The sequence below is a fragment of the Papaver somniferum genome, unplaced genomic scaffold (genome assembly GCF_003573695.1).
Source record: "Papaver somniferum cultivar HN1 unplaced genomic scaffold, ASM357369v1 unplaced-scaffold_81, whole genome shotgun sequence".
NCBI lineage: Eukaryota > Viridiplantae > Streptophyta > Magnoliopsida > Ranunculales > Papaveraceae > Papaver > Papaver somniferum.
The window spans coordinates 2,973,137-3,000,962 of record NW_020651082.1 but is presented as its reverse complement, the minus strand read 5'-3'; the positions used below and the strand labels follow the sequence as shown (position 1 = coordinate 3,000,962).

The 27,826-nt window shown below is 37.2% G+C and overlaps 1 protein-coding gene and 1 long non-coding RNA gene across 5 annotated transcripts; both read right to left on the bottom strand.

The window, feature by feature from the left end:
- Nucleotides 1-18,599: 18,599 nt before the first annotated feature.
- Nucleotides 18,600-19,200, bottom strand: LOC113345138. The gene is made up of 2 exons (XR_003358019.1): nucleotides 18,982-19,200; nucleotides 18,600-18,842 (listed from the first exon to the last, which is right to left on the bottom strand). It is a non-coding gene; the product is annotated as an uncharacterized LOC113345138 (long non-coding RNA).
- Nucleotides 19,201-24,366: 5,166 nt separating this feature from the next.
- On the bottom strand, nucleotides 24,367-27,826 carry LOC113345125 (probable E3 ubiquitin ligase SUD1). 4 transcript variants are annotated; one of them, XM_026588959.1, is made up of 4 exons: nucleotides 27,600-27,826; nucleotides 25,484-25,641; nucleotides 25,246-25,374; nucleotides 24,367-25,158 (listed from the first exon to the last, which is right to left on the bottom strand). In XM_026588959.1, exons 3-4 carry the CDS (start codon nucleotides 25,288-25,290, stop codon nucleotides 24,448-24,450), a joined length of 756 nt encoding a protein of 251 aa, XP_026444744.1. In that variant the 5' UTR covers nucleotides 25,291-25,374; nucleotides 25,484-25,641; nucleotides 27,600-27,826; the 3' UTR covers nucleotides 24,367-24,447. The 4 variants fall into 4 exon arrangements, with proteins under 4 accessions (XP_026444744.1, XP_026444745.1, XP_026444746.1 ...); XM_026588960.1 differs by having other exon boundaries at nucleotides 25,484-25,638; XM_026588961.1 differs by having other exon boundaries at nucleotides 25,484-25,613.

Sequence of the window (27,826 nt, the reverse complement as noted above, 5' to 3'; positions counted from 1 at the left end):
TGAGGCACTGGCTATTCCAGTACTCTTGGGTGAAGCACTGGCTAGTCCAGGCATATCTCAATTTCACACCCAACACCTTCTATTTATACAAGCAAGCAAAAACCCAAAAATTCCCAATTCAATGAAATCAGGGTTTGCATAGAAAAATGAAATTAGGTTTTACCTAATCACTGATAGCACTCAATAGCTTCGACCCAATCTTCCTTGTCATCTTCTCTTGCTTCCCATACCTCCAATTTGTGTCTAGCTCGACCCCCAAAAATCCCCAATTCATAAAACTAGGGTTTCGAATAAAGTGAAATTAGGTTTACCTAATCTCTGAAAACGAATGATAACTCTCACCCATGCTTCCAATTCTTCTCCTGATGCTTCCCACGCCTCCAATTGCTCTCCTAACTCACCTAATTTACCAATTTTTCACACGTTAGGGTTTTGAGAAAAACGTGTATAAAAATGGGAAATTAGGTGGCTAGATAGGTTGTAATGATGGTAGTGGAGATGGGTTATGGTGTTTGGTTGATTTGAGAGGAGATGTTGGTGGTTGAGGTGGTGGTTGAGCGGGGCAGTGGAGTTGCAGAAGAGAAGAAGGGGGAAGAAGAAAAAAACACGATGGAGAGAAGGGTTTGTTTGGTTTTGGGTTATAAACCTAGATGCTAGGGGGTTGAGTGTTTCATCAAGTTTTGATGATTCGCAAAGATAGACCGTTGGATGATATGAGATGAGTTGGATCTAACGGCGAGTGGATGCAGATCTTGAGTGACCGTTGGATGCATAATACATCAAAACTGACGGCTCAAGATGGAGTTAGGTGCTATGATGCTTGACAGGAGCTTCAGAATTTGATGCACTGTGATGAAGCGACCATTGGATGCATCTGTGGATCCAATCTGACGGCTACGAGCTTAGGCAGGCTTTGGGCTTGGTCTTGGACTTAGGTTAGAGTTTGGGCTTAGACAATTCTGAGCCCACTTCTTCTTTAAGAACAAATTTTTCCTTACAAGCCCACTTCTAGTTGATCCGGCTCTTGCAAACATCATTCTTCGCTGCCTTTCTGCGGGAGTCTTTACCGTTTCTTTGCTCTTTTCACTTCGTGAGTTAACCAGGCTTTATTTAGTACCTAAAAATGCAAAATTAATTAAGAAAAGTATTTATTCTTGAAAACAATGAAAATAAAGAATATGGGATAAAATGGAGAATTAATGCACAAAAGATGAGTTAAATGCCAAGAAAAATATACAGAAATATGCACTTTTTAGCACTCATCAAATACCCCCAAACCTGAATTTTACTTGTCCTCAAGTAAAACAAAACTAAGGAAATCCAACCTATACCACTGTCGCTGTTTTCTCGAATGCATTTAGCGTATGCACTAAGCCTTTTAAACCACTAAGTGTCCCTAGTGGACGAGTGAAGTCTCGTGAAGGTTTGCTTAGAACGTACCTACAAAGTTCTAGGACAAAATATAAGCTCATATTCCATCAAATGTAACATGTGCAAGACAGTTTAAGCTCACAGCAAAATGGAGATGTCAATCTAGCTATCAAAGGCACAATCCTAGCACTGATAAAAAATAAAGACACGTGATAAGAGTGTAAAGTGTATCTACACATGTTTCTAGAATGACCTGAAGTTATGACTACTAATCACCAAGAGATAGTTTTTAGGCTAAGAACCGAATTCTAAGCCAAGCTAGCTGTCCGGATTTACGAGAATTGTGAATGTTCACCCAATGAGTCGGTGATATTTCAGTTTACCCGCGTTATACATCGATGGCTGCACCCTCCTTGCTTATTACAAGACTATTTACAACAAAAAGATGACTCTTTACATGACTCTTATTTACATTGATTACTCTCTTTTATTTTTGGAACAAGAGAGAACTATTGTCTTTAACATGACAAAACATGGAATAAATAAATACTCGATTGATTTTTTATTTTTTTTTGATTTTTTTTTTTTTTTTTTTTTTTTTTTTTTTTGATTTTTTTTTTTTTTGAAGAAATAACTTTGATCTTTACAACATAGTGACACTTTTGATACATGAACAAAAAGAAAAACATAATTACATGACTCTTAGCAAGAGGTGGCCCTTATCGAATGCATCCGGTCAAATTCTATGGTTGCTTTTCTTAACGTATCCTCCAACTTCTATCCCAGCCAACCAAAGAACAAGCTAGTCAAGTCTCATTCAGTATTCTAAAGTGATTGGCAATCTAACTTCCTATCAAACACCTTGAAGATCGAGGCTATACATGTATTGGTAGATCGTGCGTGTGCAAGTTTCTTATCACATGTGAATTGTGCTAGAATCAGGGTGCCTAAATATCTAGACTAAGAATCCTAATAAAAATACATATTTGCACAAGAGTCAACATTTCAAGGTAAATGAGCTCCATTTTTATGTTTTTTAATTTTTAATTTTTTTTTTTTAATTTTTAATTTTTTCAAAAAGAAGGAGTTCTGTTTTCAATTATACATGTGATCGGTGTATCTATCTATACCCCCAAACCTAAACTAAACATTGTCCTCAATGTTTCAAAAGATGTAAAAATTATAATACAACATATGGAGAGGATTATGCTGAGTAGAGAAAAAGGAAAGAGAATACCCGATTTCGGCGAAAGCAAGATTAGAACTCCGTTATTCAAGGCAAAAATCCAACATTTTTTTTATTCGAGATCATATTGGATTAGCACTATATATACAAAAGAAACAAAAGATTTAACTAAGAAACTATCTACTAGATTTTATACAAGAAAATTTGGTTTTTAATGGGATTGGACTTTTTGGGAAAAATTTGGTTTTGTCGGGAGACATTTGGTTTTGATGGGAAAAAGAAAAATTTTGGTTTTTAGGGAAACATTTGGAAAACTTTGGTTTTTATGGGAGAAAAACATTTGGTTTTTAATGGGATAAGGAGACCAAGCCCACTGTTGGGTTTTGCGAAGCCCAGCTACGTTTTTGAAAAACAGGCCCACTGCTGGTGAGTAAAGCTCATTGTTGGTTTTTGGAATTTTGAAATTTTGGCCCACTCGAACTTTGGTTCAGGCCCACAGTTCAGAAACAAGCCCAGGTAACAATTTGAAATTTGGGCACTTAAATAGCCAAAGGTCGAGGCCCAACTGGGCTTTGAAAACGTTTTCTGTTTTTGGGTCAAGCCCACAGTGTAAATGTTTAGTTTTCAAATGGATGTTAACCCCACAGTCCCAGAAATTTAGTTGGGCTTTGGCTAGCTACTAACTAAAATATGAGGCCCAACTGGGCTTTCAAAAGTTCAGTTTTCTTTAATTAAAACAACAGGCCCAAATCAATCTAAAAACACAAGCCCACAAGAAATTAAACAAACAAGCCCACACGAAATTATTTACAAACCCAACAGAAAATATAATCCCAAATGTTGGGTTTAATATTACAAGCCCACAAGAAAAATGGAAGCCCACAGTTTGGGTTCTCTTAATGGGTTTAGGCTTACCTGTGAAGCACAGCCCAGCTGTTCAGTTTGGTTGCAAAAGCCCAGTTGGGCTTTGGATCATCCTTAGCTTGTGTAGCCCAGTTGTGTTTTGGTCTAGTTACAGCAGCAGCAGACAACAACACAAGATCAACTCAGCAACAACAATAGGCTTGGCCTGGCAGGAAACAGCAGCAGCACCAGGTCAGTTTGTGGCAAGGTCACAATAGCAACAGCAGGGGCAACAGCTTCAGCAACAGCAGCTCTGCTGCAGCACCACAGGTAACAGCAACAACACCATTTGGGATTCACAGCAGCACAACAGCACCAGAGGTTTGTTCTCAGCCTCACAGCAAGGTCACAGTACCTGGTCACTCAACAAAAATGTCAAGGACAGCAAAGAAAGGCAGTGAACAAACTGTAACGCAAGATTGACTGCAAGAATGTAAAGACGACTAATATGCAAATATGATATGCAATCAGGACAGCAAGATGCAATGAGTATGCAATGCAAAGATGAATATGCAGTAATGAATGCAAGTTATGATGAGATAAATGCTTACACTAAATGATTATACTAAATGCAAGATATGCAAGGGAATAGCAGCAAAAGAAAGCTAGGAAAAACAGCAACCACACAATGCCAAGTCCCCGGAAGCGGCGCCAAAAACTTGGTAGCTCTCTAAATGAGTCACAGAAATGATACCTGCAAGTGCACAGGGTCTGTTGTAGTGAGTGTGAAAATACGGGTCGAATCCACAGAGACTAGGGTGTGTAAGTTGAAGTTTCCTAAACTGTTTTCTAAGCTTAACAGAGAACAAAGGCAGTAGCCAAAGGCAAGGCAGTAAACAAGTGGTGAAGTAAAATGCAAGATTGTAAAAGTAAGAGCAACAACAACAAAAAGAGGCAGTAACACAGGCAGTGATAAAGAAACAAAGGCAGTGATAAAGAAACAAAGAAACAGTGAAACAATGACAAACAAACCAAGGCAGTGAGCCAAGGGCAATGAGCAAAGATTACAAAGGCAGGTCCTCCAGATATGTTCTTGCCCCTTGTTAGTTATCAGTCAGCTTCTAGGCTTTCTGAATAACTAGATGACAGTTGCGGTTCAAATCCGGCTGTTCATCTAAGGGTTGGTCTAGAAAGGAGGCTAAAGGCACTAAGATGAATTCTAAACCTTGTTATAGTTGGGGCTCTCACACTTCAACTACCCGCAGAGAAGCTTGCTTAGTGTTTTAACAACCTATAAGGATATTCAATCCTAGACAATTCAAGCACAACAAGATCAAAGCATGGATAGGATAAAAACAATTGAAATTTACAACATCATTTAAAGTAAAAACTAACCCTTGAGGCACTGGATATTCCAGTCCTCTTGGGTGAAGCACTGGCTAGTCCAGGCATATCTCAATTTCACACCCAACACCTTCTATTTATACAAGCAAGCAAAAACCCAAAAATTCCCAATTCAATGAAATTAGGGTTTGCATAGAAAAATGAAATTAGGTTTTACCTAATCACTGATAGCACTCAATAGCTTCGACCCAATCTTCCTTGTCATCTTCTCTTGCTTCCCATACCTCCAATTTGTGTCTAGCTCGACCCCCAAAAATCCCCAATTCATAAAACTAGGGTTTCGAATAAAGTGAAATTAGGTTTACCTAATCTCTGAAAACGAATGATAACTCTCACCCATGCTTCCAATTCTTCTCCTGATGCTTCCCACGCCTCCAATTGCTCTCCTAACTCACCTAATTTACCAATTTTTCACACGTTAGGGTTTTGAGAAAAACGTGTATAAAAATGGGAAATTAGGTGGCTAGATAGGTTGTAATGATGGTAGTGGAGATGGGTTATGGTGTTTGGTTGATTTGAGAGGAGATGGTGGTGGTTGAGGTGGTGGTTGAGCGGGGCAGTGGAGTTGCAGAAGAGAAGAAGGGGGAAGAAGAAAAAAACACGATGGAGAGAAGGGTTTGTTTGGTTTTGGGTTATAAACCTAGATGCTAGGGGGTTGAGTGTTTCATCAAGTTTTGATGATTCGCAAAGATAGACCGTTGGATGATATGAGATGAGTTGGATCTAACGGCGAGATGGATGCAGATCTTGAGCGACCGTTGGATGCATAATACATCAAAACTGATGGCTCAAGATGGAGTTAGGTGCTATGATGCTTGACAGGAGCTTCAGAATTTGATGCACTGTGATGAAGCGACCGTTGGATGCATCTGTGGATCCAATCTGACGGCTACGAGCTTAGGAAGGCTTTGGGCTTGGTCTTCGACTTAGGTTAGAGTTTGGGCTTAGACAATTCTGAGCCCACTTCTTCTTTAAGAACAAATTCTTCCTTCCAAGCCCACTTCTAGTTGATCCGGCTCTTGCAAACATCATTCTTCGCTGCCTTTCTGCGGGAGTCTTTGCCGTTTCTTTGCTCTTTTCTCTTCGTGAGTTAACCAGGCTTTATTTAGTACCTAAAAATGCAAAATTAATTAACAAAAGTATTTATTCTTGAAAACAATGAAAATACAGAATATGGGATAAAATGGAGAATTAATGCACAAAAGATGAGTTAAATGCCAAGAAAAATATATAGAAATATGCACTTTTTAGCACTCATCACCTTCGTTTTGGTAGCCGCATGGGGAAGGCCGGCATGGTGGGTCCAATGCCAATGGCGCGGATGGCTTGGCGTAGTGGGGCCAAAGGTTTGGTACGGACGGCTTGGTATGGTGGGGCCAAGGAAAGGTGCGGTTGGCTTGGCATGGTGGGGACAAGGGTTTGGCATGCCATTGGTGCTTGGTGCGGCTAGCATGGTTGGGGCCAAGTCAAGGCGCCGTTGGCTTGGCATGGTGGGGCCAAGGGTTTGGCATGCCATTGGCGCATGGTGCGGCTAGCATGGTTGGGGCCAAGGCAAGGTGCAGTTGGCTTGGCATGGTGGGGCCAAGGGTTTGGCATGCCATTGGCGCATGGTGAGGCTAGCATGGTTGGCATGCCTTGGCGCGGTAGACGTGGCTGGCATGGTTTTCCATTGGCACAGAGATGCGGCTGGCATGGTTGGCATGCCTTGGCGCGGAGATGTGGTTGGCATGGTTTGCCATTGGCACAGTGGTGCGGCTGACATGGTTGGCATGCCTTGGCGGGGAGATGTGGATGGCATGGTTGGCATGCCTTTGCGCGGATATGTGGTTGGCATGGTTTTCCATTGGCCCAGTGGTGCGGCTGGCATGGTTGGCATGCATTTGCGCGGAGATGTGGCTGGCATGGTTGGCATGCCTTGGCGCGGAGATGTGGCCGACATGGTTTGCCATTGGCACAGTGGTGCGGATGGCATGGTTGGCATGCCTTGGCGCGGAGATGTGGCTGGCATGGTTTGCCATTGGCACAGTGGTGCGGCTGTCATGGTTGGCATGCCTTGGCGCGGAGATGTGGCTGACATGGTTTGCTATTGGCACAGTGGTGCGGCTGACATGGTTGGCATGCCTTGGCGCGGAGATGTAGTTGGCATGGTTTGCCATTGGCACAGTGGTGTGGCTGGCATGGTTGGCATGCCTTGGCGCGGAGATGTGGCTGGCATGATTTGCTATTGGCACAGCCGTACGGCTGGCATGGTTGGCATGCCTTGGCGCGGTAGCATGAGAATTAGGGTTTGGCATAGGTGATGTCGGTCAAGGTTAAGGGTTTTTCCGTGGAACATGACACATAAAAAAAAGGTACCCTGGTAAGTCTTACACAGGCATGCTGATCGATTCAATAAATGTGCTAATGGTCATAGTGACGTCATGTCAGATGTGTGGTTTTACGATTTTAACCCTAAGCTAAAAACCATCATCAACAGCAGTATTAATCTTTATGGTTTTATATATTGCAATTTGTTATGGGATACATGTGTTTGCATCCGTGAACTATTATTGTCCCATATCTTGTCAAAAGTAAAGTCTTTCGTAAGTCTATATGCATGTACTGATAAAAGAATGAATAGACTTTTGACAAATAAAAAGTTAAGCCTATTATGTCAATTATTGATGGAAGATAGGTTAAAATCTTTTGTTTGTAAGGATTATGTCTATTGTATGTCATTGTGCGAATAGTGATGGAAAATGGAATGAATTCTTGTGTATTCCTCAGTATTGATCTTCCCTGATCCATATTTTATGTATTACTATGGGGCTCCGTAAGTTATCTTATGTTGAGCACTATTGACTGAGTTGATTATTTTATGATTAACTTAGTTATTGCTCCAGAGATTCTCTTATGTTGAGCATGACCAATTAAATTGATTACTTTTTGTGGTTAATTTGGGTGTGTATTCCGATTAGATTAATTATGGGTTCTCTTGTGATTAATCTAATTGAGTATTTTTGAGTCTCCATAAGTTCACTTATGAGCATTTCCGATTAAATTAATCATAGACTCTCTTTTGGTTAATTTAATTGAGTATTTTTGGATTCAAATTCATATTCGTATGTGATTTGTTATGTCCAAAGAAATCCTTCTTTCCTTTCGAAATTAAGGTCGCTCTTGTTGTTCTTTCGGGAATGACATTTTATGGGGGAGAGTTCTTAATTGAACTTGTGCTTAATTTCCAAATCTTTGTGGGGAGTGCGGTTGTGGAGTATTATAGGGGTTATCTTGCATCTTTAAACTCCTTGATGAATGCATTTAGCTTCGGCTTTATGATTGCATCTAAACAAGATGATATATGCTATCTTTTGGTCATGAAATATCTCTTTTGGAAATTTCATTAGGATCACGTTCTTGTACCTTTGCCAATTTTATTGACAAAAATGGGGAGAATTAATATGTAGTTCACACTACAAATACATATGGATTTCGGATCATTATGTAAAGGGGAGTGGTTTCCATGTGAGATGGATTATTGAATAAGGGGGAGTGATACATATCACCATAGTATTGTAGTCAAAGTTGTGATACAATTGAACTTTGATGCTATGTAATGATATTATGACACTGTATAACAATGATCGAGAATTATGTTTTCTCATTGTTATAGCTACGGATTTTCAACAACGATGATGCTGAACTTACAACCTTTGGGATCATTGGAGTACTTGGAAGTGACAAAGATTTAGAGTAATGTTGAAGATTAGATATGTGGAATAGGAGCTACATAAGTTTCTTTATCTTTTTTGTATTCCATATGTATTGATAGTTTTGTCACTAAAATTGACAAAAGGGAAGATTGTTAGAGCATTGCTCGGTCGAACTCGCATGCGTTGCTATCTCAAGCATGTTTGTCCATGTTAGTGATCAAACTATAAGTATTGATTTCTACTCTACTGTAGCTAAGTCTCGGACTAGGATATAAAGTGTAGTTGAGCTCAAGAACTCCATGGCGGATCATCATACAAGACGAAGAACTACTCAAGGAACTGGTGGAACTTCATCGACAAAAAGGTATGTGGAGACTTGAACTTATATATCACTCAAAAGTCTATCTACTCTATCTCCTATCTTGAGACAAAAGTCGTTTTGCTATATAGACTTTGATTATATACATTTTCTATTTCGAGCCGAGTTTAACTCGCCTATCTATTTTGGTAAGCTTCCGCTTTGGCCAAGTTCATCTTTACCTAGTGACGAAAGTCATGTTATGTTTCAATCACTTTGAAAATTTCTTTGACGAAAATAACGTCCTCTAAGAATGTTTCAATGATTGAAATGAGAGTTTAGATTATATAACCAATGATGGATATCATCATTGTTGTGGAAACACATATATGTATAAGTCCTTATTCCTTGGATCGAAGTTTGCGAACTTTTTTGATCAAGAGAACCGGAACAAGAACCGTGAACTAAGTCAGCGAACTCAGTCCACGAACTGGCGGAAGTTCTCGACCCGAGAAAATCTGCTGGAGTTTGAGAACTCCTTCCGGGAACTTAAGTCCGCGAACCCAGTCCGCGAACTTGAGTTAGGTTATATCTAAAGACGATTGTTTATGAACTTATGTTTATATAAACTAAGGAATGCTAATTGCAAACCGTGGCTATAAAGCTCATGAACCGATTCGAGTGAATAAAATCGTTTTTGCTTCATTTGTGACTTGTGTAGTTACATAAGATTTCCTTGCAATTGAACAACTCTCTAACTAGTTCATTTGAGTCATTTGAACTAGTTATGGTGAAGAAGAATATGGTTGATATGAAAGTGTTCATATGGCTAACCATTTGGTTAACTATTATTGAACCAACAAATGTACATGTTTGGGTACGGTTACACAAACCTAGAAACGTGCATTTCATTTGTGTGTAACAAGCTAGGTTTTCGATCTAACCGTTGAAAGATATTATCTTGAATCTAATCAGGTTTTCATCTAACAGTGAATATTGAATGCTTTGTTACCAAGCTAACATTGATTGCAAATCCTGATTTGAAAGACTATATAAGGAAGAACTCTAGCAACTGGGAAATCTAATCCCCACACCTTACGTGTGATACTAGTTGTGTAAGCTAGAGTCGATTCTCCTTTAACCTTTTTTTTCTTCTTCTAAACCAGGTTAACGACTTAAAGATTCATTGAGATTGTGAAGCCAGACCGATACTACTTTTTCGTAGTTGTGTGATCTGATCTTGCATATTCTATCGTACGAGTACAATCGCAAAGATTGGCTTGAGATTGATATCTCCGATAGGCAATATATAAAAGTATACACAAACATCTTCGTCTCATCGTTTGTGATTCCACAATATCTTCTTTCACCGCGTCGATTAAGATTATTTTGAGGTGATTGATAATATTAGGTTGTTCTTCGGGAATATAAGTCCAGGTTATCAATTGGTTCTTGTTCACCTTGATTTATCAAAAGATGGAAAAAAAATCGTAGGTATTTCTATGGGAGACATATTTATCTATTATTGTAGATTTTTCTGTGTGATACAGATTTGTTTATTAAAGTCTTCGACTTTGGGTCATAACAACTTTTAGTTGTGGGTGAGATCAGCTAAGGGAATCAAGTGCGTAGCATCCTGCTGGGATCTGAGACGTAAGAGCATAAATGTACCTTGGATCAGTATGAGATTGATTGGGGTTCAACTACAGTTCAGACCGAAGTTAGTTTGTAGTAGGCTAGTGTCTGTAGCGGCTTAATACAGTGTGTGTTCAATCTGGACTAGGTCCCGGGGTTTTTCTGCATTTGCGGTTTCCTCGTTAACAAAATTCTGGTGTCTGTGTTATTTCTATTTCCGCATTATATTGTTTATCTTTAACACTAGCATCAAAAGGTGTACTCACAGGTTTACAATCAAAATAGTTGTACTTCTTTAAAATCTTTTCAATATAATGAGACTGATCCAAAGAAATACCATCATTAGTTCTAGTAATCTTAATTCCCATAATTACACTAGCTTCACCCAAATCTTTCATTTCAAAGCTAGACTTAAGCATATTCTTAGGTTCTTCAACAACAGACAAGTTTGAACCAAAAATCAGTAAATCATCCACAAATAAACAAATCATGATGCATATACTGTTTTCAAACTTATAGTATGTGCATTTGTCACTTTCATTAATTCTGAAACCATGTGAAATCATCAAATTATCAAATTTTTCATGTCATTGCTTAGGATCTTGTTTCAAACCATACATTGACTTATCTAACTTACAAACTTTATGTTCTTGACCAGGAACAACAAAACCTTCAGGTTGTTCCATGTAAATTTCTTCTTCTAATTAACCATTTAAAAAAGTTGTTTTAACATCTAAGGTAAACAATTGTGAGGAAACCGCAAATGTTTTAACATCTAAGTTAGAATGTGATTTATTCACATAAATAAATATTTGCTATTTAATTATTTAATTAATTATTTATACATAATATTGAATGCTTAGATGTTTATCTTTATAATTCCTGCCTAAGTTAGAATGTGATTTATTCACATAAATAAATATTTGTTATTTAATTATTTAATTAATTATTTATACATAATATTTGTAACTTAGGAAAGACTCCCATAATTTGGAGAGTCTTGAAAAAGGAAAATAGCTTTGCTTAGCTTCCAAGCTATTGTTCATTATAAATAAAGGGTTCGTGAGTTTACACGTTTTTATCCCTTTTGGAAAATTGGCGTAAGCTTTGCAGGTTGTTTCCATGTCTTTTGTTCTTCGTGAACAAGAGTGAGATAAAAGTCTTTGTATTGGGGATCACAAAGTCGAGTTGTTTTTAATCTTCTTGATTGATCACACAACTTGTAATCTAGGTTTTTCACCTCTTGTCTATTCTAAGGTTTTCTCTTCTGATATAAAATCATTTAAGATTTGTTGATCATAAACCCTAGGTTTTGATAGATTTCAGTTTCCAGTCGTATACCAACACTTTTTAATCGAAATCGGAGACTAGAAAGAAAAACTTCTATTGACGCATCTCGTAAAATCCTTGAGAAGTTTTAAACAAGATATCTCTAGATTTATTCTAGTTTTCCTTGTTGTAGAGTTGTTAGGTTTCTCTTCCTATTTTTGAAGAGTATAATAATCCCTGATCTACAAGTTTGTTTTGATATTACTTTTACATAGTAATTGTTTTATCAAAATAAACACAAGATTTCCAAAACCTTGATTCATATCTAAAGGGAAATTAAACCGGTGTTTTGTCCAAACAAAATATCGAATCGTATCAATCGTGTTGTGGTATCTTTTAAAGAGAGCCTCGAGTTCTGCTAGAAGATTTGTGTGAAGAATTTCTAAACAGAATCGGTATTCTGCTAGGAGTTCTACAAGTGCTGCAGAAGGTATTACATCTAGTCCGAATAGGTAGTAGGAAATTGGTGTAACGGCTTATAATCAGTGTGTATTTATTCTGGACTAGGTCCCGGGGTTTTTCTGCATTTGCGGTTTCCTCGTTAGCAAAATTCTGGTGTCTGTGTTATTTGTTTTCCGCATTATATTTTATGTATATAATAGAAATATCACAGGTTGTACGTTAAGATAAATCAGTTCTTGTATCCGGCCTAAGGGTTGTTGAGTGAATTGATTGACACTTGAACATTGGTCTTTGGTACCGTTCAAGTTAATCCTCTTATATTCAATCGGGATCGCAAATCCCTATTTGCTGATTGTGGATTGAATCAATAGATAGAGATATAAAACTCTTTAATATATTTTTTATAGATTGAGTCTAACTGTCTAGTTGATTCTCTTGAAAGTATATTGGAGTTTGTCTATTCTGATTGCCAAACGAAATATTGGGTGTGGTTGTTAGACCCCCGCTTTTTCATATATATATATATATATATCATTAGTCCGGGAGCGGGGCCTTGGGAGGTCTCTTGAATTTGGGAAGACTTTTTACTATTTTTTGAAATAAATTTTCAAAACGTTTTACTACCTTTAATTACGTTTTTAATTGTGATAATTATGGCATAATTTATTTGCCCGTTTTTTGACTGTTCAATGGAATTCTACTTGCAGCAATTAAGTCAATTTATTCTCCATTAATTCGCATTGATTGCCTTGGCTATAAAATTAGTTTTTTGGAATTGAAAGAAAACAAGCTTTTACACAATTGTTTTCTAAGAATCGGAGACCAAAAATACTGAGCAAGAATAGAGAGAGTAGAAGTGATCGATTTTTCATTGTGTGAGTGATAAATCCAAAGAGAGTTTTTCTCGGCTGTTTTATCCTGGGGATATTGTGACGAAGAAAGAACTGCTTGCACAAAACTCAAAGCAGAGCCACGAAACATCTTAAAGAGAGCGACCTGGTCGTGACTCAGCCTTCACTTTGTTTTGTGATTTAACTTTTGTTTTGAAGGTTTGAAATCGGCAATTATTCCAACAACTACATAGTATGAGAAATTGTACCGCCACATTTCGCATCTTAAGGTGTCCCCTCCCCTTCTTCCAGTTATCCAGAGTCGGGAAATATCGAATCCCACCTTGTATAAGAAGACTGTAGTATGTTAGTGCCCATATTTGCATAAATATCCATTGATACTCTTAATGATTTATATCCACCCTACACTAACCAACTTATTCTTGATTGACAATTGTGTAGTCGCGACGAATTAAATTGGTGGTACCATATCTGCGGTCAATCAACCAAAATGAACCACTGAGACAAGATATGAAGTTTCGATTTGTTGAAATTTTACAGCACTTGGGTTGCTCCAGTGTCAACCACATGTACAGTTCCCTTCGGAAACCTAAAAAAGTCACTGCTAAAAGGAGGGATTCAACAGCTCAAGATTCTGGTAATGGTCCAAAAGGTTGTGGTGTTTAGGGTGAAAATTACAGGGTTGGGTAGACAGCTGGGTGGTTGTGGTGCAATCGGAATGTCTGCTTTTTTGATTTACAAATAAAGGTTTTGGTTGATCTACAATTCGGTGTGTATAAACTTTTTAACCCCGAACTATACCGTGGGTATGATCTTTCTTAACGTATTCGGTAGCATGTCCAAATACAATTAACAAATAAAACTAGTCATAAAAACTCAAGGTGACCAAATTTGTGATACAAAAATTCCACTCAAATGTTGGGATCCATTAAAACTCCATCGTAAACAAAATTGATACAAAACCATCAAATTTTTAAAAATTGATATAAAAACCCCAAATTTAAATGTTGGTTTCATCAAATTTTATTTTGGTTTCATCACAAAATTTGATGAAACCAAAATAAAATTTGATGAAACCAACATTTAAATTTGGGGTTTTTGTGTTAATTTTGTTTTGATGGGGTTTTTGTGTTACTTTTGTTTTGATGGGTTTTTTGTGGAAGGATGGTGATACCTCTGGGATTATAACTCGCGGACCGCAAACAAATCCTTGTTATGATTTACAGTGTACTTTGGCTTTTTAGTGATGATTTATATTCAAGGTCATATATGTTAATTGAAAACAAAGGAACCATGCTTTGTATGTATTTTAGGTTCGGTGTGTTATTATTTTCTTATGAGCTAAACCATAACATCTCTAACAAACACTGAATTTTTGTGGATATATTGGATGTCATATATTGTTAGAACTGAATTTTCTTGATCTGTTATCAACTTATCATGGACATGTGTATATCATGTTCGGTCATATTTTTGGATCTCAGTCCGTACCTGGATACCAGTTAGGGGTTGATAATTCCTAATGTCAGTTGTAGACAGTTATGCGCAAAACACAGGTTTTTTTATATCATATTTATAGACAGACAGACAATAACACTGGTGACATAAGACATGACATAGACATCCCAGTTGAGTTCGTTGAAGATAAACACCTCATTTAAATTTCTACATGGTCGACCACTCGAATCACCATTTTCCTCTCAAGTGGCATAGTATCCAAGACAAACCATGGTGTTGTCCCATCAGAAACTTCTATTTGTGCAAGAACAACAATGCTCTTGGAAGTGGTCACTTTAGTCGTATCAATTTTTTTCGTCTCACCACAACACCCTTTTTGTGTGACATGAAGCTTTGAAAGTTAGACTCTCACCCTTGGTATAGTAGATGTTCAATGTAATCTAACGTTATTTATGTCTACTCCTGAAGTAGTGGTGTATCCATATTTTTCAAATAAAGGAAAAATCAAAATTTCTTTGTGAATGTCTTTACAACACCTTGTAGATGGGGAAAAACAATTTGCTGGTTTTTACGGGATTGAGGAGATGACCGTGCGGAGGAAACTCCTTGAACCGAGAAAATGCTCAACCTCACACAGATGCACTGTAAGAAGCATTTGCTTTATGTTCGAGAGATCAATCTGTAAGACTCCGGCCTAAACCAAGACAATGGTCGTTCCAGAGTCAATTCGGTCACAAGAGAGGATGGGTCGATCTGTAGGAGGGAAGCTGTGAAATGTGTGAGATCAATGGTGATCAAAGATTGTAGGTGTGTTGGGTATTCTGCGTGAAGAAATAAAATAAGTTCTGATTGATTGAATTTGCTCTGTCGAGAGTAATTGCTCAGCCGTTGAGTTGTTAATCTCGTGTTGTCTGCTTGATGAGAGATTGTCCGTTGTTTCAATCATGATTCAGAGACTTATTTATATTGCCAGAACTGTAAACACCTTGATCCCATGAAATGTGACAGTTGCTGGAGTCAAAGAGTGCGGACGCAGGAAATCGTGTCAAAACCAGTTGCTCATCGTGCGGAGACTTGGTTAATTTTCCACCCACTACTTTGCTAACTCTTCCAACTGATTGCACGACTTACTCACATTCTCACCGTGTGTATGAACACACGTGCCGTAGACCGCCAGACCAAAACCCTAGTTAATATCCCCCATGTGACACGAGTGACATCTCGTGATTGTGGAGTCAGTTGCTGACTTTATGGGACGATGAGTCCTTGTGTTGCTGAGTCGAACGTGATTTGAAAATGTTCTGAGACTCATGAATTGAACATGTCTGTTGAGACAAAGGTATCGAATAAATGTTGATAACCTAAGATGAGCAAATGTTGCTGAATCGTTAAACATGATAGTTGAACCAATATTCTTTAGTCTGAGCAAATGTTGCTCGTTTGATGAATTGTTAGTATCGTTGAATATTGATAGTTGAACCAATATTCCTTAGTCTGAGAATATTGCTCGTTTGAGCAAACTGTAGTTTAAGATGTGGACATCTGAGCCGAGCATAATTATTAAAGTGTTGATCACGGGTCAACATAAAATTATTAGTGTTTGAATCTGCTCAGAATTATGTTTTTGCAGAGCTCTGGATTCGAAACCCTAATTTTTGATCAATTGATGATTTATTGAAAATCAACCGAAGGGACCGGCTGCATGGGATGAGGAATCGACCATGTCACGCCTATATACTCAAGTGAGCAAAATACCAAAATCTCTTGAAGATCAGTTGGTGAAAGGATGATTAAATGCTGGTTTAATCATTTATTAAAATAGTGCTCGTGTGAGCGTTAGGTAGTAAAACCTGATTATGGAGAGATGAGGGACCGACCAAGAGGGAATGAGACCGGCTCTTGGTGATCATGGGACCAGCTGATGGTCGTTTGAGCAAACTCCCAGTTGTTTGGGAAGAGTTTGAATCTGATATGAGCAATTGAGCAAATTAGGTCAAAATTATTAAAATATGTGGGACCGGCTATTTGCAGGCCCTAGGGCCGGCCTTGGTCAGTCAAGGAGACATGCCCGCTTCACCATAATGTCCGTGTCTCAGTCCTGAGAGTTTCGATATTTTCCGGTGTGCGTTTGAGCAACATTTTGAGAAAATATGAAGAAATCAGGGATTTTTGCTGAAACCAGGAAAACTTCATGAGATGAAGGAATAAATAATAAAATAATGAAGGAATCATGAAGTGTGGGACCGGCTATGGCCAAGGCATGGCTGGCCGACCAAAGAGCCCGGTCCCAAGACACTTTTCCTAATTTTATAATATTTTTCATGATTTTAGGGAAATATCATAAAATCAAGGAGTTTGTTGAAACCAAAGAATTTGTTGAAATCAAGGAGTTTCCATGAGATGAGGGAAACATAAAAAATAATAATAATAAAATAAGGGACGTGTGGGACCGGCTAGGGCATGGCCGGCCGGCTAGGGCCCGGTCCCACGAGTTTCCCTAATTTTATATTATTTTCATGACTTAAGAAATTTCATGAATTCAAGGAGTTTGATGAAAGGGAAAAATATGGTTTGGTCATTTTTTAGGTGGTCCCATGTCTATTTAGTCCTTTCAGAAATCACCTTTTCCATTTGGTCCATAATTATTTAAAAATATTAAAATATCTAAAGTACCTTTTCTCTTTTATTTTTTTTTCCTCCTAGTGAATCATTTTTTGGTTTTCTCTCTCTCCTTTATTTTCTCTACTAATTTATCTCTCCTCTTAAGCTTAATAGATAAAAGTTTAAAAATTAAATATCTTTCAAAATATAAGTCAAAAATTAATAAATTTTATATATTCGGAAAGCCCTCGACGATAATTTTCCAACGAGTACCATTGTCGCTATGTTTCAGAGCTTTTAATTTTTTTCGGTATAATACTAGTTCATATCCAAGAATGAACACTATTTTATAACATGGTAGTTCATTCTAGTTCTAGCAGTTCATTTCGTAAAATGAACTCGTATACACTAGCAATTTATTTTGTAGAATAAACTCATAGTAATTGTTCAATTTGAAGAATGAAGTCGCAATGGTAGTTCATTATTATAGTTCATATTGAAGAATGAACTCGTGATAGATGTTCTTAATTTCGAATGAACTCATAATAATTGTTCATATTGAAGGATTGATAATCCATGTTGTAAAATGACCTCGTAATAGTAATTAAGAATGGTAGTTCATATTGTAAAATGAACTCGTAATAGTTGTTCGTTATGGTAGTTCATTTTATAAAATGAACTCGTAAATGGTAGTTCGTATTGTAGAATGAACCCTTTGATAGGTGTTCATATTGTATAATGAACTCGTAATATAGTTCATTATACCAGTTCATTTTGTAGAATGAAGTCGTATGGTAGTTCATTTTGTAGAATGAACTCGTATGTTATTTAATCCAAAGAGTTCACTTTTTGGAATGAACTAACTAGCATGATAGTTCATTAAAGTAGTTGATTTTGTAGAATGAACTCGTATAATAGTTCATTAAAGTAGTTCATTTCGTAGAATGAACTCGTATAATAGTTCATTTTATAGCTAAAAAATAAGGCAAAAATTAAAAGATCTGAAACATAGCGACAATGGTACTCGTTGGAAAGATATCGTCGAGGGCTTTCCGAATACATAAAACTTATCATTTTTGGACATATAGTTCAAAAGATAGTTAAGTTTTAAGTTTTTTTATTATTTTTTATTAAGAGAGAGAAAAAAGAGAAAAAAAGAGTATTTTTGCGACCATCGAAGGACTGTGACATCATTGATGACATCATCCCGCATGGGTATTGTCCACCCTAGAACTAAACAATAATTTTTTTGGACCAAACAACAAAATATATTTTTTAAAAGGACCAAATAGACAGTTGACTGGATCAACTGGACCAAACTAACTCTAATATATTATTCTAAGGCTACTAATGTAATAACATAGGTTATCTTACAGAAATAGTAACTCAGTCAGGTCAATGGTTTGATATGACAATTTTTAACGGGTCAAGATACCAGTCCTTAATATTTGAAATGTTGGTGTAACAAAGCTAAGTGGTGGACATTTGATGGTACCTAAAGTTAAATAATCCGATAGAAAATGGCAGCATGAGAAATAGTAATATGACTAGTATCCCGTTTATTTATTGCATGAGGAAAGGTACAACACTACATACCAAACTACCACATACATGTACGAGGATACATAGGACGAACCAACTTAAGCACACACGCAAATATTCATATTAACTCATCAAATCCACACTTATTTCTGGCCAACCGAGATCCATCAATTTAAACCAGCCAGATGTGAACCCCATCGAGCGTAAACATCAGGGTTTTTCTGGAAAGACTATAATAAGTTCAAAAATGGATAGTTAGTCATATGGATAGAAATTAATACACTTCTCGTCACACTTATGCACTAATGAAAATAAAATAAAACAACGTATGTTTTCAAATATATAACAAAAAAAGTACTAGCTTCTTACTTGCCGAACCATTGTCGTCTCCGTCGCCACGGAATATCCTTCTAGCCGAAACAGGGACTATAGCCATACTTGCAGAATAAGAAGTTTAGAGAACTCGCAAAAGCTATAGAACTTCAGTACAATGTTTGTTTCTTCTTGCTGTTGGTTTTAGTTGATGAATTTATAGATCATAGGTAGTGTATTTATAGTTTCATTTTGAGGATTTTTTCGTGATTATGATTTGGAAAATGGAAATCCAAAGTCTTTGTTGGTCATTGTTTCCTAGTACTAAAATGTATAGTAAAGACATGTTGTGTAATAAAATAACGTTATCTCTTTGGTAAAAAAGAAAAGAAAAGTAACTTTATGTAAAGAAAAGCTATCTCTTTTATCATAAATATTTTTGGCATCATTTTTGTGGGATCACATTCTAGAAATCCTAAGAAATTTATAGATAAAATTTTGATCGAGCAAAAGGCTAGTCGAATTCGCTGGTTATAATTTATGAGTTTCTCTTTTAGATTTGAAGAAGAAGAAAAAAAAAAGATAATTAGGGTTGTATAGCGGTGGATCGTCCGGTTTTCAGGTAAAATTGTAGAGCTAACCGTAGGTAGCCCGGTTTAAAAATTCAAAACTGTAATAAAACTAGGGCTGCACAAGACCCGCCCACGATACCCAAACCCACCCGTACCCGTTAAGTCCGTGGGTTTTTAATCCATACCCGCCCGTTGTGGGTGCGGGGTTGGTTATGAAAAAAAAAACCCGCTGTCTGTGGATGCGAGGTTGGTTTAAGCTAATACCCGCCCATACCCGCCCAAAAAACCCGCAGATTATATACCATTAGATAAAACTAATCCTACTCGTCCATTATGAAACCCTAATACTGGTAGATAGGATAATTGATAACCCTCATTCACTTTCTACACTCTTCTCTCTGTTCGGCCTCTCCTCTTCTTCCTCCTCAGTTCTCCTTCTTCACCTACGAACGACAATTACCAGAAATCTTCACCAGAAATCGACAACAACAACTTCGAATCTTCACCAGAAATCGACAACAATCGAAAAATCAACAGATTCAACACTTAATCTTCATCTGTGAACTTCTTAGATATGAATATTTTGGGGGTTTTGGTTTTTTTCTCACTTAATCAAGGAGAATAGAAGTTACTCTAAATACTTGAATATAAAGCGGGTTTAAACCCGTTTAAACCCATACCCGCCCAACCCGTAGCGGGCGGTTAACAAAACCCGCCCGCTGTTTGTGGGTGCGGGGTTGGTTATGAAAAAAAAAACGCAGTCTGTGGGTGCGAGGTTGGTTTTAGCTTATACCCGCCCATACCCGCCCATGTGCAGCCCTAAATAAAACTGTTCGATGTCCGGTTTGGTTTCAAATCTGTCCGAGTCGGTTTTGGTTTTTTAGTCGGTTTCAGATTTTTTCCTAAATTCTTAGGGAAAAAGAAAAAATTACGGAAAAAAATTTAGTTGAGAAATTAGGTCCAATGCTCAGAGATTTAACATTTCTGGTTGTGGTAGACGAGTAAACTAATGACTGGGTTAAATGGACAGAAACTAATGACTGGGTGAAAGGGACAAAGAAGAGTTAAACATGAAACTGACTAATATGCCCCTTTTCTGTAACATATCTTCAAAAACTTGTTCTTCTCCAACGACAAAGCATCTTCTCCGGGGATATCATGTCCACCACTAAAAACACCGACAACACCATCGACAACGTTATATTTTTCATTGTTTCTCCACCACCATAAACAACAACGCCGTCATCATCGATACCACCACCGCCACCAACGACATTACCATTAATATTAACAGTTTTTTTCTTCAAATGTCCTAATTAAATTAAGATTTCTCAGATTGATTGAAAATACAAAGAATTTAGGCTTTCTCTTCCATCAATTATGCGAGATAAGTAAGATTTCTAATTCTATACCTAATTTGTTTCCTTTGATTAAACACTAAGTTCTTTTTTCTTTTGATCCATTTGTATAATATACTAGATTATTTTCTTGAAATTGTTTAGATCTTGGTATTGAACTTGATACGATATTAAGAACACACACGATTACATTTTGTTAAATTTTTTCATCTTTGTGTACACTAATGCATTTCCTGGTTTTATCATGTGTTAGCCACAGAATGAAACTGGTTTCGTCTTGTATTATTTTCAGATGAGTTTCATCACGCGTTTCCAATGGATGAATAAGGATGAAACATGGTTTTATCTTGTATTTTCCATCATATAAAATCATCCATGTTAAGCAAAATTCTCCAAAATAATTATGGCATCCAGTGGCGACACATGATGGAATATTCTCATCATTTATTACTGGATGAAACTGATTCCATCATGTGTTCCATCATATAAAATCTATGTACATCATGATATTGCCAAATCAAACTGGTTTTATCATGTGCTATCACTGGATGAACCTCGTAGGTTAAAAAGTCACTATAATGAAATATGATTTAGTTGTTGTAGGAAGAAAAAGTACGACGAGACTGTTTGTGAATTAAGAACAAGAACAAAAAAGCATGTTTTGAACGTCATTGGTGAATCAAGTACGCAAAATATGCATGATGTGAAGGCAGTTGGTCAATCAAGAACGAAGAGTAAGCATTATTTGATTAATTACAAAAATCTCCATAGGATTGGTATTGAATTTAGACAACCCTATAAAAATGTAACATCCCATTTCGAATTCTAGGTCGACCCCCCTAAAATTCAAAGTGTGGCTTATACATGGACCATTCTACACACTAAAAACCATCAAATTGTCGTATGGAACACATTAATAACAATCAAAAAATAAATGAACTTTATTTAATAAAACTGATACAAGTAGTAAGGTTTAACAAATCTATAAAAAAAATATTTTCAACACGGTCTTCAAAATAAATGCTAAGAATTTATTCAAAAATAAAATAAGAGTCTCGTGTTAAAGAAGTCAATAAAGAATTTGTATAATTAAGCTCAACAGGGAAAACAAAAACACGATGCCAAATTACCCCCTTAACTGGTACCCACTTTTGGACACTCCTTATTAATTCTAGATGCTTCATTACTAGCTAATTATGCACCGTAAACAACCGTAACGCAGGTCACAACTAATACCGTATCAGTCAACTTAATTAACCAAGGGTGTGTCAGAAAGCTAAGTGTTTGCATCGACCTTCCAATTACGATAGCTCCATGGATTACTATGCGTTCCCTCGGTCATCGCATTACACTCATGGAAGTCGGGCCAACCACGGCATCAAGTATAACACTATTCCGCTTCACATGGCATTATCAAAATCTTCAAAACACACCATCAATAATTAACGTCTAAACGCCTTATTATCATCCTTTAATACAAATTGTCAGATTATACTCACTCTTCCTGGTCTTCACCTCACAGACTAATTCAAAATCAGCAGCCAAAGATTTGAAAGTACCCAAGTTTAATAACAGCCACAATTCAAACAAGGCACTAAAGAGGGAAACTTAAGTGGATGAATATGATTCCCGTAGTACCTATTGTTGACATCACACACTACTGTTTTGCTTAGACATTTGGGAGCCTCATAGCATTAGTGCAAAATTACTCCATAAAAAGAACCATATCAATTACTTATATCATTTTTAGGATGACAACATCATACACCTACAATAGTTAGTCATCTATAGGGTCGTACACTATCAAGCAATATATCATCCAAAGGCAAAGAAACACCTCTTTATAATCTCAATTTTCTAAAATAGAGATTCCTATGTCTTTCATTTCCACCAAGCTCTTGACTTAATAATAGTCCTGTAAAAAATAATACCCTTCTAGATTCTTCCCGATGGGTTCTAAACTGATCATAGCATACAAGTACAAACAAAACTACATTTAGGCCTATCACACAACAGTCTAAAAAGACATAAACCAAGGGTTAGTATATCATTGATTTGTAAACGATAATTAGAACTCCATTGCCAAGGAAGAAAACCCCTTTAGATTAAGCTATAAACGTCATAACTGTGATTAAACCCATAGTCAGATGACTGGCTAAGTGACAAATATATCACTAAGCCAGACGTAGTAGAGTCTCCATCGAGCTATAGAAACTCCATTTCTTGGTTTAAGGATCAAAGCAGAGATTTTACCTTCAACGATAACAATATTATCTCTAACTTGATGTGTATGGGGAGAAAACCCTCGGTACACAAATCATTCCCGAACTAAATATGTGTACATTTGGTACGGCAACTTAAAATTTACACCATAAACCGTAAAATAAGCCATAAGCTTCAAAGATAAACATAAACTCTGTAGTGTACAGTGTGACCATTTTACACCACGGTTTTCAGTCGTAATCATCCCATTCTTTTACTTCACAGACTCGGCCTAGAACCGGCTTTGAGCTTCAAAGAAAAACATAAACTCTGTAGTGTACAGTGTGACCATGGGCATAAATTAATCAACACACACCGAATATGTGTACCGCGATGTGTACCGTGAAGAAATTCAAGGACTATTAGAACAGTCCGGGAAAGATTTGCAGAGGTGGGATCCACCACCTTTTTTTCCTCACACCAAAATCACTGTCATCAAACATTTTCGTAAATTAATAGAAGGGAATTGAATGCTTTTCAGGGCGCACGGCACAGTGGACCATGGGCACTCCGGCAGGACCCAGGAATGTGTGTAGGATAACAATATGCTTATTTCTTCTTCTTTTTATCGGTGATGAAAATTAAATTATATATGGCCATCACCATACCAACACCATGATCGTGATCTATTCTATGGAGATGGGGCTCTTTAGTTATATAGCCTTTCCTTGACCATATGCAACGTTTGAAAAAAAGTTGATTTTTTTCTTCCAAGAAACGGATGTTAAAGAGGATACTAACGACCATACAGCGTTGTTATCCTATGTTGTACTAGGCGCCAGACAAGGTGAGACGCCAAACCTAGCGCCGAGAAAAAGTTGGAAATTACAGAAATGGGGCCTGCGCTTAGTGTGTCTTTGGCACCCAAAGGCGCTCGCCTTTTAAAACATAGACTTGGACCAATAAATTATAGGGTTGTAATGCACCTACACATCTTCAAGACTCAAAATTGCATGGCTACTACTAGGTGTTACCAGATTTTAGATGATTGAAGTGGTTTTTCTTAGGCCAGTAACTTCCGTGAAAATTGGTAATTTCTTGTAGCAGCCGTAAAAAGTTGTTTTAGTTTGTGTTTCAGAAAGTAGCTTTCACGACTGCTCTTGCTTTTTGTTTAAATCTCTCCTAGGTTTGATTCAATGACTAAACCGGATTTACTTAATTGTGTAGTTAGGTAGACTTATGAGTGGATAATCTTGTTTTTGGAGACGTGCTCTTACTAAATGCAGTAAGCATGAAGTAGACTGATCATGTGGACCTGGAAAGACAGAGCAGTTATGCTAAATATGTAGGGTACGTACATCTTGATTCAACACTGTTCATCAATCAAAGCATCAATAATTTACAAACAAGTGAATGCACTTCAGTGTCACTAATTTTTGTGCCCCTGCGTCGCATATTCCAAAAGCGTAAACACCGATCTGTAGCAAGTAAATAATTCCTACAATCCAATGTATCAAGGAGCTCGTCAATGAAGAGAACTCCGCCAAAAGCGACAATGTCTTCCCAAGCATCCTAAAAGTGCAAGCATCCAGCCACCACCCGCATATCAAAGGAAAACCCCCAAGCTCAACGACAAGAAGGAATGCAACCCTAACCATGCTCATGACGAAGTACATCATTGTCTTCACATACTGTCTGACAAGGGATGTAATGGTATTTGCTATATAATTGATGCCGTAAAGTTTCCCCGTGATCACAGCCTGCCCTTTAACGTAGCTTAACATAGCAACGATACCAAGATAGAAAAACACCATAGAAACAAGAAACATGTATCCAGTTGCAAGAACAATAGCATCAGATGGCCGTGAACTAGAATCTACTAGTGGTTTTCCAACACAGCATTGAGAACGCATACCATCCTCACCTCCTGTTTGAGAAGATGAACTTGCGAAAACAGACAAACCAGCTATGGAGAACATCCAAAACATGGGAGCTGCAGTAGTGGCAGCGGAACACCGACACATGAAATGGAGAATGATGCGTCCTATTGAAAAGGGTAGAATGATCACTGCACCGAGGATGTTCACATTGCTTGCTAGGACCTGCACAAACAGAGATCACACTTATTGCTTTCATTTTAGTGTACAACAAAAACTAGACTGAATATGCAACAAAGTAATGAGACTCACAGCGAAAGCAAATTTAACAATATGAACAACGGGTCCTAATTGCATGCCGACAAGGTCGTCAAAAGGAACAGGATCTTCATCTTCTCTGACAGCGAAAACAGGAGAGAAAGAGAAGGGATATCTGCAGACCTGCATATCATGTGATTAACATCAAAGAAGTTAATGCAGCAACATGTATAGCTAGCTAGCTAGATATAAACAGCGCGCATAAGCGTTCCGTTAAAACTTTATGTCGTACCTCACACCGACGAGCATTGCTGTACTTAAGCCACCGAAGAAGACAATCTTGATGTACAAATTTAATACTTCCACTACAAGCACATGGGTATCTTAGAGGGTTTTCAGAATCACCTGGATTTGTACATATCCTACAAACATCTTCATCTTCATCATCTTCTATGGAATTACAATAAACAACGTCATCCCTAAAGCTTTTTTCAGATTTCATATTATTCAGAAAAAACAACAAGATATTGCAGTGGTAGTGAAGGATTTTGCAGGTCCAATCGTCACAATTGGCAAATATAGGATTTTCTAAGGCCTATTAATTGCATGATCTCAAGTTGCCCATACACCGTAGGGCTAGGCCATTTAAAGCAAAATAGACAACTTTTATTATATTCATGCGCCATTTGCTCCCAGCATGGCATACCCCGTACACCTCATTAGACATTATGAATGCCTTGGTTCTGTTAGGTAGACCTTTAAGAACCCAAGAGGAAATTAATGTGCTTTAAAGGATAATATATTTTTTTTTGCCAAGCTGGTGTCTCTTTTGGTGATCCGTCTTTTGAGGTTCATGTGTCCTGGAGCACATAGGAATTGGACCAAAACTCTAGCTATGCTGAGTACAAACTGGAGCACAATCAAAACTCTAGCTATCCCTTTCATTGATTGTCCTGCAGCACAATCAATGAAAGGGAAAATCAACTGGCAGTTAACCTGCAATACAAATAGGAGTTGGGACCAAAACTCTATAACTGGCCTTTTTATGTTACTTTCAGATAATTTACCAGTCCTGTAGGTATTGTAACTATTAATCCAGATTTTGGATCTGGAGAGAATTGGCAGTCTGCTAGCCAGCAATAGTTCTCAAACTATGTAATCTGTCTTAGGGGCTTCCTATAAAAAAGAAAGAAAAAGAGGTTCATGTGTCCCTAGCTAACTCCTCTTAACTGGCTCACATTCGTCGACATTTTCTATCTAGAATTTAAAAATGGAATCGTTTGAATATGTACAGAATCAAGATGATGCTGAATTAGCTTATTCCTATAAATTCTGTACAGCGGAGTAGCGGACCATGGGCATATAACACAAGGGAAATGAATGCTTCTTCGGGCCACTAATAATGCTAGCGTGACCAAGGAATTTTTCCAAAAATCATACCGTCAGAGAAAGAAGGCGGGACTCACTCAAGACCTTTCATATCAAATATTACGCGTAACTTTTCACGAATAAAGTCTGATCACTGCGATATAATCCAAAAAATGTGCATAGAGTAATATTATTTTTGTTTCTGGAAACCATATACTATCAAATTTTCATTTTACGATGAAAATTAAATTGTCATCACTTATTATATATGACCATCACGACATCCAGTTTAGCATGACCCTTTTTTTCTTTTTTTGTTGATATGGTAGATGCAGTTAGCAAACTAACGCACCAGTTCCCAACTAAACATGTTGTCGCTCTACCACAGATATATATCCTCATTATGAATAGTAGTTATTACTTCAGGTGCAGTATGTGGCCATTGATCTTCGAGAGCTTGGTTGTCAGTTCTGCAAGACAATCCGCAGCTCTATTTACTTCTCTATATTTGTGATTAAACACAATTCTTGTAAACGGTCTTCAACATTTTTATATCTTAAATAAGTCTTTGAAGTCTCCATGGCCGCTTAATCTTTGCATCGTATAGCAGTTATATGGTATAGGTGGAGACCCTTTCAACCTCCAACTTTTGAATATCCAAATCAACAGTAATTTTGAGACAAACTTTTGAACAGAGCCGATCATGTGTGTATTAGGGCCCTGTGCGAACGTAATTACAGGGCCTTTTTACGGTCATTTTTTTTTTCCTGACAATTTCGAATAACAATGGGAAAAATGAGACTGTGTCAAGATTGCCCCAATATCTAGATCATATATATCTACAAAACTAGACAACCTGATTAAATTTCAAACCTATTTAAGGTGAAATTTACATGAATTAGACAACAAGTTGAAACATCACTAATGACTAAACACTTAAATCTTTCTAATTAAATCAAAGAGAACATTCAACACGAAACAAAATTAAAATTCCATTACTAGTCTTACATTTTCATAAAAAAAAAAGAAAGAAAGATTACCTTGAATCCTTGAAAGAGGAGGGAGGAGGGTGTTGATTGTTAGCTTACATCACTGAATAAGAGTGATTGATTAGTCTTATCGGTCGATCTGTTATCCGAACAGAGTGATTGATTAGTCTTATCGGTCGATCTGTTATCCGAACAGAAGATTAAGAGTGGGATTGGGTTGGTTAGGTTTTGTTTGAGAAATATTTGGTGATTTTAAAGAAATTTTCTACCAACGGATC

What these genes read in the sequence shown, in the direction of transcription:
- LOC113345125 (XM_026588959.1), bottom strand. Translation starts at nt 25,290, where the DNA reads ATGCAATTAGGACCCGTTGTTCATATTGTTAAATTTGCTTTCGCT. An exon ending in TTGTTAAATTTGCTTTCGCT is followed by an intron (nt 25,159 to 25,245) that starts GTGAGTCTCATT and finishes CTGTTTGTGCAG; the next exon opens with GTCCTAGCAAGCAATGTGAA.